Source organism: Gopherus flavomarginatus, chromosome 15 (genome assembly GCF_025201925.1).
Source record: "Gopherus flavomarginatus isolate rGopFla2 chromosome 15, rGopFla2.mat.asm, whole genome shotgun sequence".
Taxonomy (NCBI): Eukaryota; Metazoa; Chordata; order Testudines; family Testudinidae; genus Gopherus; species Gopherus flavomarginatus.
Window position 1 is genome coordinate 26836787 of NC_066631.1, and position 19942 is coordinate 26856728.

Genomic DNA, 19942 nt, shown 5'->3' on the forward strand with positions numbered 1-19942 from the left:
GCTGGGCTGGCAATGAAAGACGGCAGGTTTAGCAGAGCTTGGAAGCAGTAGCTGCTCTAACCAGATCTTTTCCTTGTTTCAGCTACAGAGGTCCTGCAGGAGCGAAGATCCGGGTCTGCAGGTTGTGTGCTGAGTGCATGGGCAGACTAGCCAAAAGATTACAGTCACGGCTACAGCAGAGAGACTCACACAAGGCGGCAGCAGCACCACGCAGCTGTTCTTTTGCATAGGCCAAATGGGGGAGGGGTGATAAGCAGAGCATAGGAGCGCGCGTGCTCAGTAGCACTCCCAACCCCTGGGTTCGCATGATGACGTCAGGACAGGGTGTGCACGTGGCCCTAAGACCAGCTGGAAGCTCGGGCAGCAGCTAGAAAATCACCCTAGGTCTCTGGAGCCTCCTGGAGGGGCTGAGCGCGCCTGGGGCTGACTGCCCTTGCACCATGTTACTGCAGCTGGAGAGGTATCAGCGAGAGTGGCGAGAGCTGGAAGAGGAATTTCAGCAGCTCCAGGTGATGGGAAGCGGCAGGGTTTTGCAAAGAGGCCAGCCGGTGCTTTGCTTTGGGATGGGGGGAAGCTTTTGCTTTGCTGTGTCTGTATCCACACCCCTTTGTGTCCCTGAGCTATGCTTTAAGAGAGGGTTGGGACCGCGCCCTATCACAGCCAATGGGCTTCTAATGCAGGACTCTCTCTCAAGCTGGGTCATGCTGACTGAGGGAAGGAGATTTGAAAAATCTCTTGTTAAAAATCCCAAACACACCACTTTTATCGGTGGTGAAGCGTGCTGGGATGGGGGTGTCCTTTTTAAAAAATGTCTAGAAATGAATTATCGTCCCTCGGCCTTCCCCTGTGAGAGACACGTTCTGCAGCTGGAGTGAGACCTGGCATTTCTGATTATCTCTAGTATCAGATGAACCTAGGCTTGCATTAGAGGAAGCCTGTGATTGGTAACTGAGGAGGGAAAGCCTTGGGATTTGCCATGCATGGAAGGATTTATGCTGTGTATCCGCTAGCTGTAGCCCTCCTTTTGCTCACTGTGGCTAATAACTTTCTGGAGAAAGTAAAAGGCTGTAGAAAGTCGCATTGGATCACGGATGCAATGCTTGTCAGTGAGGAGAGAAACTACTTGCCTAAGGATTTTATTTTTTCTAGAGAAAATTACTTTCTGTACAAAAATAATTCTGATTTTGTTTTTTTTATTGAACAGTTTCTGACAAGCTCTTGGATTTATTCCTTTTTATGTATTTTCTTTCTGCTTGGGATGAAATAATTAACTGAAAAGCAATATTTAAAAAAAGCCTACAAACACTTCTGTGGTAGGTAATATCCTTAAACTTTTTTAGGGTCCATTAGTCAGCCTTTCAGTTTCTCATGATACTTGTTCCCATTGGAGAGTGTATTATTTAACTTTATTTATGGAGTGATTATTGCAGTGTTATGAGAGAGTATTTTCTTTACTCATACTAAAATTAAATTATTCTGTGTTTTTTAATGCAACAGCCAAATTAAAGCTCTTTTGGCATCCCCTCTATTAGTTCACCTGTAAATCTCAATAGCAATATTTCATGTCTGTATTTGCTGGGGGAGCGGAATTTACATTATAAGACATGAAAAGATGTTCACTTGATGATGATTACTCTTCCAGATGCTGCTTTATTCTTTGTTATATTATGCTTGAATTTAATTTGATTCACTCCTATTAGTGCATTTTGGTTCCCAGAAGATCAGATTCTAACAGCTTGTGGTTTCTGTTGCTGTTTAGGGAATCTGCTGTACTTTGCCTCTTGGCATTGAAAATTTATTAGGAGGTAGGGTGGATGTGGTAATATCTTTTATTGGACCAACTTCTGTTGGTGAGAGAGACAAGCTTTCAAGCTACACAGGAGGCATTCACCTTAGCACATCCTTTCCAGTTAGTCTGTGGTTCTAACGTTATTTCTTAAATTGCAGAAAAGCTGTTTCTGCTGCTTACTGTAGCTGTATTCTGTGTGGAGAAAAGCTGAGAAAGAAATTTCATGCAGATGTAAGCATGGGAATCCTGTAGCACTTCAGCATAGAAGTGGCTAGTCTTGGGGGTAATGCTGGAGTAACACCATTGCTAAACATGGCTCTAGACCTTTTATTAAAATGATGAAACTTTAATGCAGGGTTGTGTATGAATATATGTGAAAGGAAGGAGGTGAGGAAGGAGTCTCAGTGCATTATTGCCTGCATTAAATGACAATTAAATAGCAAGCCTGAGTAGGCAGATGTGATATGTAATTTACATGTTATGCTCATGTGATGCTGCTGTAAAGTATCTGAGGTGGGAAATGCGTAATACTCAGAAAATTGCATAGAATATGTAGTTTCTGTAGCACTTTTTGTATGCAAGATAGATTACAAATGGTGCCCTATTTATGCTGTGGATCTCTGTCTGTCTATATCTAAATGCATCTACATACATGGTGAAAACTAGGCTCATTATTTACCAGCTCTACACTACACAATAGTGTAGAGAAGGAACTGAGGGCAGTTTGCCCACATGTTCCTACATAGCCTCAGTGTCTGGCATGAGGAACCATGGGATGTATGTATGTAAAGGCACTGTATTTGTATGTGGTGAGGAGGCGTGTTGAGGTTTTTTTGTTGTTGTCTTGTTAAATGAAAAGTTATTTAGTTCTCATATCAAGATAGCACCCTAAGCTTCTAAGATAATTAAAGTCCCTGCAGTACTACTTGCAAGAGTAAGTGTATGAGCCCCAGCGCTCCACCAAATTCCAATTTGGCAAATCACTTTTATTGCAAATCACGTTTCTTACAAGTCACAGTACTGAATAAATAATTATTCTAGTCTAGTTAGTTTAGAGTTGTTAGGAACACAGTTCATAGGGTCATACTGGGACTTGGTGACAGCTGGAGCATATTCTCTTTAGACAGATTTGAGTCTCTGTCAGGTCTGGTAGGGACAATTTGGGGAAGCCCTCAGACATCAGTAAGGAACTGTCTTCAACTCCTTGGCCATACGGCAGCGTGCACCTTTGTGACCAATCATGCAAGGCTACACCTCTGCTTCTTCAAAAGTTCGTTGAGGACTTCCTATTCTCCGACCAGGGATGCATTGGACAGGCAGGTGTTGGTCTCCTTGCGAGTAAAGAACTCCCTAAACTGGTGGAATCAGCAACTCCATGTCTGTGCAGGTATCCCTTTCTTCTGCCCAACCCCATCAGTGACTCTAATGATGGATGGATGCCTGCTAGGGTGGAGAGCCCACCTTGGCACCCGCACTTTTCAGGGCAGGTAGAAAGTCCACGAAACTAGTCTCCACATCAGTCTGGTGGAGCTTAGGAGAGTCAGAAATGCGTGCCTCAATTTCCTGCCCTTCTTCGAGGGCAAAGCAATCAACATCATGAACAACATATCCTGCATGTTTTACATCAACAAGCAAGGAGAAGCAAGATCCCTCTCCTTGTGTGCTGAAGTTATAAAGCTCTGGAAGTGGTGCATAATTAACCATATCCAGATTTCAGCTGCTTAACTTCCTCGCATCCAGAACACCACAGCTGGTGCCCTCAGTAAACACATCTCCTATGACTAGAAATGAGAGCTGGACATTTAGGTTCTACCAGATGTATTCCAGATACAGAGATGGCCAGAAATCAATCTTGTTTTCAGAGCTGTCAAAAAGAAGTGTTGTCTTTTCTGTTAAAGCGGGGGGACTTGGTCACCGCTCCCTGGGAGATGGTTTCCTTTTACTGCAGAAGAAGAATCTATTCTTTTCCCCCCAACACTCCTAATTCTAAGGGTGATGACCAAAATCAGGCGGGGGTGGGTCGAAAGGTTATTGTGTGGGTGGGGGGGGTGTCACAGTTTTGCCGCTCTTACTTCTGCATTGCTGTGTGGCCAGAGAGCAGTGGCTGTTGACCGGGCACCCAGCTCTGATGGCACTGCTGCCGCCAGTAGCTGTGCAGATGTAAGGATGGCATGGTATGGTATTGCCACCCTTACTTCTGTGCTGTTGACTTCAGAGCTGGGCCCTTGGCCAGCAACCGCCACTCTTGGACCACCCAGCTCTGAAGGCAGCAGCACAGAAGTAACAGTGGCAATATTGTGACCCTCCTACAATAACCTTATGAGTCCCCCATAACCCTCTTTTGGGTCAGGATCCCTACAGTTACTACACTGTAAAATTTCAGATTTAAATATTTGAAATCATGAAATTTATGATCCTATGACTGTGAAATTGACCAAAATGGACCATGATTTAGTAGGGCCTTATGCATAACATTTCTAAGATGTGGGCTTTCCAATCCATCCACGCTCTCATATAGGCTCTTATCATCTTGTGGCTCTAATGCTGCAACACCCTTTTCTCTGGCCTTCACAAATGCTGCCTTGCGTCACTCATTCAGAATGCTGCTGGAAGGATAACTTCCGTAGGCTGGTCTTTGACTCTTTTGTCCCTCCGCTGTCTCCCCCTTCTCTGTTGCATCAAACAAGCTACTTTGACTTTACCTTCAAGGCCTTTCATGGACATCCCCCACTCTACCTGTTATCTCTCATTTGCTGTTTAGAGGCTGACTCTGTCTCTGACTCATCAACAGTGCCAGCTTCCATCATGCACTAGTTACATTTTCAAACAAGCACCTTTGTGCTGTCCCTCCTTCTTGGGAGGAATTCCCTGTAAACTCTGCCTATTATGATGATCAAGACTATCTCATAGTTTTCCCTGTCTGTAATGTATCACCTGTTGTCTCTTGTCTTATACTCAGATTGTAAGATCTCTGGGGAAGGGACTGACTTTTTGTTCTGTTTGTACCATGGCTGGTCCATGGTCCTGAGCCATGATTAGGGCCCCGTGGTGCTATGGTAACACAAATAATTTAATAAAACTCTTGGATTCTGTTTATTCGTGTGCTACTGACTTGATGGGTGACCTTGAGCAAGTAACTTACATGTTAATTTCAAAAGTGAGTAGTGATTTTTGAGTACCATACTTCAGACATCTTAAAGGCCCCCCCCAAGTGCTGATCATCTGCTCTCTAGAAATGAGGCCTCTTTAAGCTGTCTGAAGCTGAGCACCCTAAATTACTAGTTACCATGCCTTGGTTTCCCAATCTGTACATGTAGGAGAGATGTTGAGACTAAATGTTTGTAAAGTGTTTTTGAGTTAATTGACTGGAAGGGAGGAGCCCATGGATCTATATAGTTTTGGACCCCAAGGCACACCTCCACGCTAGAACCTTGAGGAGCACAATTCTGATGCGCAGAAAATGCTGAACCTCATGGCATGTGCTCCTGGCAACCTGCTTTCTTCCTTCCAGCCCTGCATGGCACAGCCATACCAGTTCTACTGCCTAGCTGGGCCTCATACAGCTATGGAAGGGATGGGGTAAGGATTTTTCCCCATAGTGACTAAATAATCATGTGCGGGTGCATACACATGCATATGTGCACACAATTTATCTCTGTCTACTAAGTAGATCAGCATATTGCTGGTCTTTATATACCAGCTAAATAAGCCTTGCAATAGCTCTGTGAGGTAAGTAGGTATATGTGTATCTGTGTACATGTGCCATGCACAAGCCTAATTAATCAAGAGTGTGTGTGCAGTAGAAGAACAGACCTAATTAAAAAAACCACAAATTTAAATGTGCTATCATATTATGGTCACAATTTACACTCAGAATGCAAGTTTGATTTCCTAAATATGTAGGGAAAGATGGCTTCCATTTGTATAAATGGGTAATCGTTGAGCCCATGACACTGCAGAGCTTATGAACTCAAGGAAAGTTGCAGTATTTACAACTCTGCGGAGCTTATCAGCTTCACACAGGTGCCTTTCTCCTGAGAAGCTAAAGTCCTTAAATGATCAGCAAAGAGTTTTCCACATAGAAAGTTATGCACTCAAGTTACAAGGTCCAGGGACGTATTTGACCTTTGGATTATGCTAGCTAACGTAATAGGAGTCATGCACCCACTGAACTGCAAAAAGGGACCCTTTTGTAAACTTTCCCCATATATTTCTTAACGAGTAAATAGGTTCTCTTTTTTTTTTTTAAACCATTTCTAATGGACATTGATGTGGATTTTACAACAATTGTCTGCTTTCCTGCAGCTGTGGACCTCGCAATCTTTTACATCTATGTGTTTTTAATTAAAGTCTTTCAAGGGAAGTTAAGGCAGAGTCAGAGTGTAATATATTCAAGAACATTTTAACTCCCTTTGGAAATTAACTTTGTTTACATTGTCTGGTTAAAAAAATAAAAAGTTAAAAGAATTGATTGCACAAGCTCAAGAGAAGCAGAATTAGTTAATATTTAAACTGCTTTCCATTAAAGAACTGATTCTTAAAAATTAATTTGAGGGGCTGTATCCAGTCCTGGAGATAGATAGTTATTTTGATTATGGCTTTGCTGCCACTACTTACAGAGGGTTTTGAAACTGAAATCCAGTGTATACAGTACAATTTGTGTTGCATTCGGATTGTGTGTGTATATATAGTGAACATGTGTTAAACCCTTATGAGAAAAGAAGCAAATTTTTTTTCTGTGTATTTTTACTGCACTAAGTACTGCTGAATGATCTTAAGAAAACTGGCAAATGTATAATTGAACTCCCTTTGATCTTTACTTGAAGTGTGATTAGTGGATAGACCTGCAATGCAAATATAGAATAATAGAAATGTAGTTCTGGAATGGACTTTAAGAGGTCATCTAGTCCATCTCCTCATGTGAGGCAGGATTAAGTATACCTACGACATCCTTGGCAGATGTTTGTCTAACTTGTTCTTAAAACTATAACCCATGCTGATGCTTAACTATGCTTTATAGTTAGAAAGTCCCTCCCCAACATCTAACCTAATTTTCCCTTGTTGCAAACCAATTACTTTTGTCCTGCCCTGTGTGGACATGGAGAACAATTGATCCATCTTATTTATACATTTAACCCCTTCCTCTTCCCTGAGTCCAAAATCTTATAAAGCAATGACTTAGATTTTAAATTGGCAGCATAAAATTGGATTTAGGCACCAAAATAAGTGTTCAAGATTTTTGAAACTTGGGCCATCCAGAAGTGCCATTTGAAGTCAGTTGGCACTGCTGGGTGCTCAGCATTTCTGAAGATCAGGCTACTTATTTTGGTGCCTAAGGATGAACTTGTAGCCTAACTGTAGGGACAGATATTTTTTTGAAAATCTTGGGCAATGTATTTGCCATAACTGTGTGTATAGTAAGGCTCTGTCTAATGTGTTGTGTTGACTTTTGTGGGAGGTAAAAAAAAAAAAAAAAAAAAAAAAAAAAGTGGGGTTAATTATAAATGTAAGGGGAACACCCTTTATGTTCAAATCAGAACTCTGCCAGCTACAACAGCTATGCTCACTGGCATTACAGAAATGTATATGTAATAAAGATTCTGTTCAGAAATGGGTAGTTACCTTTTCGTAGTATTCGACCCCTTTCTGTGTCCAGTGTATTCTGTGTCCAGGCATTTTGTGTTGTTTACACACTTAGAAACAGGCTTGCAGAACTCTTTATAGACAAACTTCCCTCAGCTAGTTCATAGCACAGTTGCTGTTTGGCTTGTGATCATACTGTGTATAGATGAAAATGGAGTCTGGCTGGAACTGTATTTTAAAAAGGGCTTCTGACCTAGTTTGGACAAGATTTGGTGTCTATACCATGAAATGAGTTGTGCTTGTCCAGGGTGTATTGTGTCATGTCTTCAGGCTGTGTTGAAAACAGTTGTCTTGCTGGTGGGGATGCAGTCAGCAGAGTAGAACATCTATTTTAACAAAGCAGACAGTGTGTGGCGTTCTAACCAATATGTATCATGGTTTGCCATGACTGATGTTGAGCTTGGTTTTCTGACTGTTGTGGATGGGATCAACCACTTTCACTCCAGGTTAGGAGGACCTGGGAGAAAGCTATGTCAGATGGTTGTTAGACATAACTGTTCTGTATAAGTTCTTATCACACTTGTCACCATAGCAGCTGAGCACTAAGTGATATGACTACATCTGTCGTGTGTGATCCCTCCCATTCTTTCCCTGGAGGAGAAGTGTGTTGCAGTAGTGTCTTGTCTTTGGAATTTTTTTTTAATATTTCACAAAAATCTGTGTTGCCCCATATGTTTGATAGAGAAGGCAAAGTTAAAGAAATATGCCTTGCACTTGGAGTGGAAGTTGGTGAAGTTTTTGATGCTCCTTAGTTCCTGTAGGTGTTCACTTCACTGGCCCCTGAGAAAGTTCTGTCTTCTGCAGCATGGAACTTCAGCCTTAATGCAACTTTCTACAATGTGCTAGAGGAGGCAAGCTATCACTCGTGGTCCTCATCTCAGAGGTTTAGTTGATCTTTTAGCTACTCGATGACCTGGGCCCAGTGTATCTTGAAGATCAGGACAGAGACCATGAACGTGATTTGATATTCTATGGGAAGCCAGCATAGCGAGTAGAGGATGGGTTTGATGTGTTTGTTGGTAAGGTGATATACTGCAGCATTCTGTATCAGATGGAGCGTCCTAAGAGCTGAAGGCTTCATGCCCAGGTATATCACATTGCTTTAGTCCAACTGAGAGGTGATGAAGACTTGAATAACTGAGGCCAAGTTATCATTCGTTAGGATTGGATGCTGTTTTCTAGCCGACTGGAGATGGTAGAAAGCATTATTCGTGGATGCTGCAATGTGAGAGCTTAGTGCCAGTAGGAATCCAGGAGCATTCCTTAGGTACAGAATGAACTGACCAATTGTGGCTGTATACCTTCAACCAAATGAGACTGCACCATAGCTGCAAACTCTTCAAAGTTCTTTCCTGGGTCCACCGGCATAACCTCTGTCTTGTTTGGGTTTAGCTTCAGCCAGCTGGTGTGTCCATGATGTGGTGAATGACAGTGTTGAAGCAGCTTTAATGTGTACTTTTGTGCCAGACTAATTCAGCAAGGGCAATAAAACCAACATTAAGAGTGAAGATATTACCACATTAGCCTGCAAGCTAAAATGAGGGGTGTGGGTAGGTGTGAGGAACGTGCAGATTTGCTCACTGGCAGTGGAAAAGCCAGTCAAACAGTAATTTCTGGATTCAGAAAGTGAAAACATAACGGGTTGTGATGAGGAGGCTCTTCTTTAAAGAGAGCCTGTCAGGCTGCAGGGAATGGCAGACTTCATTCAAACTATATCTGTTAATCAGAATATGGTACTGGTTACTAGTCATTCACATTTGTGTAATTAGCAAAAGTGGTAAAGGTTTTATGTTTTAAACAAGATCTGTTTTCCTCTTTTCTTCCTAGCTCTTCATCTCCCATTTTATTGTACAGTGAAATTGGAGTCCTTGATCTGTCATTTAACCAGCCATTTCACAGAAACAGATTGGGATGGAACATAGGATTATGACTGTACTGAAGGATCAGACAGGAGGAGGAGATTTTTTTTTGAGTGGAAAAGCTCATTATGAAGTATAAATGACATTCTCAGTAACAGCAAGGGAAATGAAGAAAATAGGAGACATTCCTCCTCCTCTTTATATAGGCTTTTTATTTTTTAAGTGAAGTTTTATAATCACTTGGACTGGGCATCTATGCGCCATAGGTATCCTGAGAAACTTTCATAGAATGAAACCAATTTATGATAAATGGAGCAGTTGGCCATATTTCAGCAGCAGATGCCTTCCCCAGCAGAAATGACATCAAAATCATTAAAGTTACTTTTGTTTTTGGTGGTGGTGGTGAGGACCCACAGCTCCAGTTGAAATCACTGGGAGATGCAGATGTTAATAGTCTCAAAACTAGGTTGTATGGTAAAAATAGCACCCACAATTACAGGCAAACCTGTTCCTTAGGCAGGCAGGAGAAAGCTGGAGAAGCAACTTGGGCCTCTGCTCTCTCAGAAAAACAGGATGTGCCTTGTTTTTGTTTTGTATTTTTCTCCAGAAGTTTTTCTGACTTAGAGATTGCATCTTCTTTCTGCCTGTTTTCTCTGCTCTCTTGTAGGAAACTCACAAGGTCTATAGACAGAAACTTGAAGAACTCAATAACTTGCAGACTGCATGCAGCAGCTCCATTCATAAACAGAAGAGGAAATTAAAAGACTTGAAATACAGCCTCCAACGGTAATGGGATAGGCTTGGGGCGGGGGAGGGAGTCCCCGAGTGACTGAAATACAGGTTTATAATTATTATTTTGCTGCATGTCCAGTCTCCTAAAAAGCGAGCAGCCTTAGGTTATCACAGCTGTGTAAATTTTAATTTAACTACTACCATTATAGATTCATAGAAGTAGAAAAGACCAACTAGATCATCTAGTGTATCCTTCAGGAACCAGTACAGAATTGCTCCCTACAATATATTTTGTTATAGGAATATTTTTATACTATAGGACTGCAGTGCCATCAGCTTGTTACCTGTAGTTTTATTAGTAAGATAAAACTCAGTTCCTTCTAACTATGGAAAAGTCATGTGAATTCGTTGGTAGCAATGTGGTTGCATATAAAGGTAAATTTTAATCTTCAATGGTATTCTTCCAATGTGGTGCTTGGATACTCAGCTCCCACCAACAACAGGACCTGTGTGCTTAATTCCATTGGCACGAAGCTAAAAATATTGCCTTTAGTGTCTCTCAAGATTGCAGGCTATTTCCAGTTTTCACATCAATTTTTGTTTTACCCATTTTCCCATAAATTATAGGCTATGACAAATCACATGTAGCATGGGAATATTTTTAAGCCCAAAAACCTGCAACGGTAAAGCTATGTTCTTGCCAAATTTACAGAAACACTATGATGATTTAACATTTAGAGATAAATATATGGGGCATCTCTTCTGGCTTATTAGAGACATTAATATACTTCTAAAACAGGAAGATTGCAATATTTGTATTGGTTAACATTTGCTTCCCAATTCATTAAATATTTATCTTTGAGTGTACTGTCAGTGTTACATCATATGTAAGCATTGATTAACCTCCAGACTAAGGTACATGTTTATAGAGAAGGAGATGAGGAACTGATAGTGTTCTACTACATAGACTTTTAGTTATCGTCTACTAATATTTCCTTTTCAGAATTTCCTGATGTGATCCAATTTATTGTCCCATTTCCAAGTACTTAAGTGGCAAATGTTGAAAGAGGAACTCCCCTTTCTTTCTGTTTTACCGCTACAAAGGAATACTCCTGAGGGCATTCTGCGCCAGAAAATTAAAAATTCTGCATCCCCCCCCCCCCCAAAAAAAAAAAAATTCTGCACAGAATATTTTAAAATTCTGCAAATTTTATTTGTCAAATAAATGTGGAGGCTCCAGCATGGCACAGAGGAGCACAGGCCACTGGCTGCACAGAGGTGGGAGATCACTGTGCGGCTCCACCCCCGGACATGGACTCAGCGGTGAGGTTGCACCCAACCCTGACACAGCGCAAGGACCTAGCCTGCCCCAGAAACACCCCAGGGCCCTGCTCCCTCTGTGCCAGATACATCAGGTGTTGGCAGGCAGGCTCAGCAAGGCAGGACCCAAGTGTGGAGGGGCCTAGTGTGGGGGAATCCAGGTGTGAGTTGAGAAGGTTCTGTGTGGGGCAATCTGGGTGTGGGTGGCTCAGCAGGGGATCTGGCTGCAGGGAGGATCTGGATGCACAGGGGCTTGTTGGGGATGGTTCTGGGTGCAGTGGTAATGGGACTCTGTCAAAGGGTCCAGGTGAGAAGGTGGTTGGGGCTCAGTTTGAGGGTGTGGGGGGCTCAGTGGGAGGTCCAGATGCTGAGGGAGTGGGGCTCAGTTCAGTGGGGATCCAGATGTAGCTGGTTGGGGCTCGGTGGGGTGGGGATCCAAGTGTGGGTGGCTCATCGGGGTAGTCCAGGTGCAGTGGGGCTCATCGGAGGGGTTGTGTATGTGGGGGAGAGGCTCAGCAGGAGGGTCAGGATATGAGTGGGGTCTGGATGCATGGGGTTTGGGCAGATGGAAGAGAAGCTTCCTGTACAGCGATCCCTCCCCCTGCAGCTGAGGAGTGATGGGTGCAGGGGGTGGGGGTGGGGAGTTTGCAGAGCTTCCTTCCACTGGGGGACAAATCTGGGGATGGGTCTGTCCCAGCCCCAGATGCCATGCAGAGGAAGAGGAAGTCCCATCCTCCCCAGCCTGGCTGGGACTAGCAGCTAAGCCTGGCATAGGATAGGAGCCACCAGCCAGGTCTCCGCCCCACCCCATGTCCCCACAGTAATTTACCTCTCTGCCGGCTGCCTTGGGCACCCAAAACACACTGCTGGGGAGGATCGCCCGACTGCTCTTGTGGCTTCCTTGTCAGAAAGTAACTTTTCTGTGGGGAAGCAAAAAAACATCTACAGGAGACATACATTCTGTGTATACGTAGTGGTGCAGAATTCCCCCAGGAGTAAAAGGAATCTGCATTTTTCCCCTGTGTTTTGAGCTCTGGCAGGCTGTTCCCTATCTGTTCACACGTTGGCAGTTGCAACTGGAATAGTCTTTTAGTAGAGCTGGGCAGTAACTTTAAAAATCCACAGAAGTGTCATCTTGCTATTATAGTTCGCAGATGAAATTTGTCCCTCCTTCTCACCCCCCTCAAATTCTCTCTCCTTTGGTACAAAGCATTGAGCTCCGTATGACAATCTATTTTAGAGGTTTTTTTTTAAAATATCCACCATTGCACTATTTCAGCACTTATCTCTTCCATCCATCCATAAGAATTGTGTATTGAGCAGCAGTATGATTGAAGTTAGAGTCACAAAGTAGTTAATGAAAAGCCCTTCTATTGCTCTATATTGTCTGTATTCAGCAGTGCTTAAACTGGCACCACCTGCTGTCTCCAGAGCTGCTGTTGTCAATAGAGGAGACACTGCAGGAAGAGCTGATCGGGTGGTCCTTTTCCCCTGCCTTCCTCCATCTAATGTACCATTAATTGTGTAGGGACCAAATCGATCTCTTGGATTAAATTAGTTTAACGTCCTTTCACTTGGGGCTCTGTAGGATGTATGTCGTCACTTTGAAAGGCTATACAGCATGGGTTTGTTGGGGTTTTTTGTCCCCCCCCCCCCGCTTTCAGATTGCCTTTTATTAAGTTTATGGTCTGGATAGAGATTTTTCAATGTAAAGGCATGCTCAGATCAGTTTAGAATTTTTAAAAGCAAGCTTTTATAAAACTTCTGTAAGACTATATTTTTAAAAAATTAAAGATAATGAAAAGTTCCCTTTGAAAAGGGATTCATAACATTACTTAGCAGTTTTTTGGGATCGAAACATAACGGAATCCTGCTAATGAACTGAGAAACAAAAAGCGAAATTGATCAGAACTTTTCACATTAGGTTATAATCATTGACTAGTCTTTCTGTTGCTTAAGCTGAACATAGTGTAAAAGTAAAGAGAGAGCGTAAACAGAGGAAAGGAATTTCTTTTTTTCATCTGTAACAACCAAAGTTTAAAGGTAAGCTCTTGCTGTTAGAAGTGCTAGTAAGGAAATACCTTTATTTAAACAACAACAAAAAAAAGTTGCCGTGTTTAAGCTGGTTTTATCCCCTTTAAAATACATTTTGTAAAAAGGGATCTGTGTTTTCACCATCCTCACAGGTGCAAACGCACGTCTAGTCCTGAAGAATCTGATCTCATACAGCAAATTAACGCCCAGATCAAAGACAGGCAAAATATTTTCTTTGACATGGAAGCCTATTTACCAAAGAGAAATGGGTATGTATTTATTAATCTTCCTAATGTAAAGCTGTTACAAGTTTTTAGATCAATGTGTCTTTTAGAAAAGAATTTAACAGATATATCTGCAAAGAATGAGAGGAAAGTATAAGGTAAATGGAAGGGTAATATGGTAGGTAGCACAATAGACTGATGTTTAATCACATCCATGCTTGCGGGAGGATTGAAATGGAGAGGGAAAGATGAATCAGAAGTAAATTTCACTTTTGAAAGAGACTCTATTGGCTCTAAGGCTTGACTAACCTGGAACTTCGTTATTCAGAATATTCATGTAAACACTTCCGTATTACAGTATAATCATATTGCTCTTTGGTACCAAGAGAGCTCTCAACTGTGGTACTCTATCTTAACAGTACTGAGATGCCATTCATGGGCTGCTTCTTGCAGATGTAGCTATCTTGCTGTGAAAATATTAATCCAGTTTCCGCGCCCCTGATTGTTCTGATTGTTAATTCATAATTTCTCCTGATCCCTAACACTACAGAGAGTAAAGAGGCCTTCCACCAGAAACTTTTTATCTGTCTTACTCATTAAAATGTTTGATTTTTAAAAAAGCGAACCAATCACCAATTAATATTGAGGATCAATTTGAAGAGAGCACTGATATGTATTCCTAGGGCACCATCTGCATTTTAAATAAATTTCTGTAGTTTTATCTCTTGCTATAATTAAAAATTTAGACCAAAATATACAATATTGCTTATCGGAATTGGATCGTCTCTCTAAATCTAGCCTGCAGGGCAGTGGTTCTTTTGTATTAAAATTAAATGGACTGATCTGCCTTTTGGATGTTTTGTCTTTCAGTTTGTACTTGAATCTGGTGCTGGGAAATGTGAATGTAACTCTTCTAAGTAATCAGGCAAAGTAAGTGTTTTTTTTGTTCTTCTTTTTTACAGTTCTTCCCAGTTAGTAGAAGACAGATGTTTAAGTATGGCATAGGTGATTTTTTTCCATTGCATGAGCAGGGTATTGGCCTTGCAAGATCAATCAATAGAGCTATGTACTATTCAAAATATTGTGAATTCAGCGGAATTACACCATGGATAAATCTGACAACTTGTTTTCAAACAACTAGTCTAATATTTGGGGGCTATGCACATGGACTTAATAGTGAAGAAGAGCATAAATTGTGCCTTTTTTTTGTTTTGGAACTGTATAAATAGCAGTGTGATTCCAGCTATATTGGCTCTCAATGGCTTCCAGGGAAAATTTGATCCATTTATAAATAGAAAAGAAGAAAAATATATATGTACCTGCCAGTCCTGAAACTAGCCCTTCAAATTTTAATTAAGCTGGGTTCTCTCTGGCTTGTACCTAATCATCTGTAATAAAGAATCTGCAGACCAGACTGTGACCTCCAGTTAAACATCCGTAACACCATTGTCTTCAAGGTATTTGCTGTGTGAATCCCTGTTGTGCGACCATGTTAAGGACTGGTGTTGCTGAGGACAGAGTATGACCCTAGAATTGGAAGTTTAATTATAGTTTTGAGTAGAAATGTGATGTGTTTGCAGTTGGGGTACCTAAGCTCTGGTTCTGTCTTCACCTCAACCTGTTTCATCTTGGTTAATTGAAGTATAAAATTAGTAATATTCATGGTGTATCTCAGGGATGCTGTCAGCAGCCTGCAAAGACTGAACAGACTCCCTGAAGAGTCCGTTCTAGCTCCAGCACTTTTCAGCCAGCAATATTCCACCAACATCCTCCCACAAGTTCATGTACATGGATGACATTGCACTGGCTACTCAGGCTTCCTCATTTGAAACCTCAGAAAAGGTTCTAGAACAGGACTTTAAACACCTGGAAACAGATTTATAAGGCGTTTAAAGCCAAATGCCTCAAACAGTGGTCTCAGCTTTCCATTTGAATAATAGGCAGGCCAAGAAGACATTAAATATCAATTTCTGTGGGTCACTGTTGATGTATGATCATAATCCTGGATAACCCTGGACTGCACATTCAGCTTCCGTCGCCACCTTGAACAAACCAAAAGGAAAATGAAGGCCAGGGTCAACATCATACAGAAACTTTTAAGAACATCTTGGGGAAGCAACACCTGCATACCCCAACTATTGACACTAGCCCTTCTCCATTCCACAGCAGAATATTGTGCCCCAATTTGGAGCCAAAGCCCGTGCACTGTTTTAGAGGACACAGAAATTAATGTTGCTCTTTGCATAATCAGCAGCAACCTCATGGCTATTGTCATTGGCTAACATTATGCCAGCAAATATCTGACAAGCTGCTGCAACAGTTAGAGAGAACATAAAGATTGTGGCAAATACCACACTACTGCTCCACCATGACTTAGAAAACACACGCACCCACACCCCCGCCACTGACTAACGTTGAGAAAACCCTTCTGGTCTTGTGCCACAGCCCTCCTAGCAGAAGATAAAGATGTTTGCAGAAGATGGTCTGAAGCCTGGGCGGCTGCCAACATACCAAACAGAAATCTCATCCGTGACCCCAACTGTGCAAGTGCTGGGCTTCTCCCCACGGCACGTAGGCACAGCTATAAATCATATCTGCACCTGACATGGAAGATATGCATACTTACTCCATAGGCGGAAAGTGAGGGAATCACCAGACTATGACCGTGGCATGGTACAAACTGTCGGCAACATCACATCGGATGATTGCTCATCCTGAAGGAGTCACAGCCATTCAGGTGGCAACCCTGCTCTGAACTGAATAAGAGACCTTAAGATCCAGCTGTAGTCACATCGTTGCTTTCACTGTTCCACTATCACCATACAGAAGGAAGTAGTCTAATAATATTTACTATCTCGCAGGATATTGAAATTGAATTAATTCATGTTAACATAGAGCTTTAATAAAGTGAAGCCTCTCTCAGTGGTGCCATATAAGTACAAAGGTCTTCTATTATACCATGCTTGCATTTTCTCAATGGGGGTGGGGGGGAAATGGAAGAGTGAGGGCTATGTTGTGGTTTTGGGTGGTGGTTGGTTTTTTTTTATTTTTGTTTTGTTTTTGGGGTGAGGGGACAGATGTGGGAGGAATGTTCTTCAGGATTACTTGAAAGCTTGTTTTTGTGTGTGTGCCCTGCCCCCGCCTCCCCCATGACAGTTGACAAGAAAAGCACCCAAGAAAAAACTCTATGAATATTAGTTAAAGACGTTTTTTGTCTTTGGACAGATAGTGTGTTAAGTGTACTACACGTATGTAGAATGGGAACTCTACTTGTACAGTGTAAACCAGTTTGAAAACCACAAATATGTAGATGTTTTACTTGTTTTTAATGGCAGAAATATTAATGCTTTTACATTATTTTGTCATCCCAGGTTTGCCTACAAAGATGAATATGAGAAGTTCAAACTTTATTTGACAATAATCTTGTTACTTGGTGCTGTAGCATGCAGGTTTATTCTTCATTACAGGTAAGGCAATACTTTTATTTCTGATTAAACATTTTAAATAAAAACATAGTGTTGAATGCTTAGTTAGAATCCACTATATTCTCTGCATCTCAATATCGGAAGTTGTTAAACAAAACCGTTAACTGTATTGTGATCAGTGCAGAGTACAGAGTTAAGGGGTGCTGTCAAGATAAATCATAGTGCTGATCCTGAAAACACTTACACTTGTGAGTAGTCCCATTTTCTTCAGTGGAGCTATTATGTACATAAAAATTATTCACGTGGAAATATTTGGAGGATCAGGCACCATATCTTTTAAAACCAATTTGCTTTCCTTTGAACCATAAATTATTACAGCTGAAAGAATTTTTAAATTTACTATTTAATAGGGCCGTCAAGTGATTTAAAAAAATTAATCGTGATTATTCACACTGTTAAACAATAATAGAATACCATTTATTTAAATATTTTTGGATGTCTTCTACATTTTTCAAATATATTGATTTTAATTACAACACAGAATACGAAGTGTACAGTGCTCACTTTATATTTATTTTTTATTACAAGTGTTTGCACTCTAACAAGATAAAAGAAATAGTATTTTCCAATTCACCTAATACAAGTACTATAGTGCAATCTCTTTATCATGAAAGTTGAACTTACAAATATAGAATTATGTACAAAAATATTGTGTACAAAAATAAAACGATCTAAAATTTTAGAGCTTGCAAGTCCACTCAGTTCTACTTGTTCAGCCACTCACTCAGACAAACAAGTTTGTTTACATTTGCAGGAGATAATGCTGCCCGCTTCTTGTGCACAATGTCACCTGAAAGTGAGAACAAGTGTTCTCATGGCACTGTTGTAGCTGGCATTGCAAGATATTTACGTGCCAGATGTGCATGCTTCAACAACCATTCAGGGGACATGTGTTCATGTTGATGATGGGTTCTGCTTTTAAAAAAAAAAAAAAAAATTAAAAAAATATCCAAAGCAGTATGAACTGACACATGTTCATTTTCATTATCTGAGTCAGATTCCAACAGCAGACGGTTGATTTTCTTTTTTGGTGGTTTGGGTTCTATAGTTTCCACATTGAAGTGTTGCTCTTATAAGACTTATGAAAGCATGATCCACGCCTCGTCCCTCTGAGATTTCGGAAGGCACTTCAGATTCTTAAATTATGGGTCAAGTGCTGTAGCTATCTTTACAAATCTCACATTGGTACCTTCTTTGTGTTTTGTCAAATCTGCAGTGAAAGTGTTCTTAAAATGAACATGTGCTAGGTCATTGTCCAAGAGTGCTGTTACTTGAAGTATATGGCAGAATGTGGGTAAAACAGAGCAGGGGACATACAATTCTCATCCAAGAAGTTCAGTCAAATTTAATTAACACACTTTTTTTAATGAGCATCAGCAAGGAAGCATGTCCTTTGGAATGGTGGCCAAAGCATGAAGGGGCATATGAATGTTTAGCATATCTGGCACATAAATACCTTACAATGCTGGCTACAAAAGTGCCGTGCAAATGCTTGTTCTCACATTCTTGTGAAGAGGGCAGCATTATCTCCTGTAAATGTAAACAAACTTGTTTGTCTGATTTCAGAGTAGCAGCCGTGTTAGTCTGTATCCACAAAAAGAACAAGAGTACCTGTGGCACCTTAGAGACTAACAAATTTATTTGTTAGTCTCTAAGGTGCCACAGGTACTCTTGTTCTTTTTGTTTGTCTGAGTATCAGAGGGGTAGCTGTGCTGGTCTGTATCCACAAAAACAATGAGGAGTCCAGTGGCATCTTAAAGACTAAAATATTTATTTGGGCATAAGCTTTTGTGGGTAAAAAACCCACTTCTTCACATGCATCAAATAATGCCCAAATAAATCTATTAGCCTTTAAGGTGCCACCTGACTCCTTGTTTTTGTTTGTCTGAGCAATTGGCTGAACAAGAAGTAGGACTGAGTACACTTGTAGCCTCTGAAGTTTTACATTGTTTTGTTTTTGAGTGCAGTTATGTAAGTTGCACTTTCAGGGCAAAGAGATTACACTACAGTACTTCGTATGAGGTGAATTGAAAAACACTATTTCTTCTGTTTATCATTTTTACAATGCTAATATTTGTAATAAAAATATACACTTTGATTTCAATTACAACACAAATCCAAGATGTATATGAAAATGTAGAAAAACATCTAAAATATTTAATACATTTCAATTGGTAGTCTCTTTGTTTAACAGCATGGTTAAATCTTTAATTGTGATTAATTAGTTTGAGTTTATCGTGTGAATTAATTGCAATTAATTGACAGTTCTACTATTTAATTATTTGTTTATGTATTTAGCTCCGCTTGGAGAATGGTAGACTCATTGATTTTTTTTTTTTTTTAATTTATTTTTTTTTTCTTGCTGGTGGTCATGCTCTATGACAGCATTATAATTTTGGGACTGCAAACGTTGCAGGGGAATGTGCAAATCAAAGCAAATGTTGTCCTTTCTAAACATAAATTTTAAAAAATGTCTCTGGCATTGTACAACTTCTTGTATTTAATTGTTAACTGGAGGGCCAGGCTCCAGTTTTGCTAAGTTCCCTTTTAAATCTTCCATGAATGCACCATCATTTAAGGATATAATTACCTGGAATACACAAATGCTCAGGGTCATCTAGACTTTAAACTTTAGGATGTCAAAATAGGGGAGTTTTTCTGGTCTTGAAAACAGAGTACAGCGCTCTACTGTTGATTGGATTTATATAGATGTAATAGTATCTGCTCATTGTATTAGACTGAAAATGCCTGTGTAAATTGGATCATCTGCTTCTTCTATGGAGCACTCTCTCCTTCAAATGGAATTAATGTCATCTCTACACGCCTGCTCATCAGCCTGGGATCTCAGGTCTTTTA

General features: G+C 40.8%; 1 protein-coding gene across 1 annotated transcript in view; it reads left to right on the plus strand.

Moving 5' to 3' along the window:
* Positions 1–367: 367 nt before the first annotated feature.
* Positions 368–19942, plus strand: part of TMEM120B (transmembrane protein 120B) — a 41145-nt gene continuing 21570 nt past the window's right edge. The window contains exons 1-5 of the mRNA XM_050923951.1: positions 368–509; positions 9959–10077; positions 13530–13646; positions 14472–14531; positions 16973–17068. Of these exons, the coding sequence (XP_050779908.1) occupies positions 441–509; positions 9959–10077; positions 13530–13646; positions 14472–14531; positions 16973–17068 (461 nt within the window). The 5' untranslated portion in view covers positions 368–440. The remainder of the gene's footprint in view (positions 510–9958; positions 10078–13529; positions 13647–14471; positions 14532–16972; positions 17069–19942) is intronic.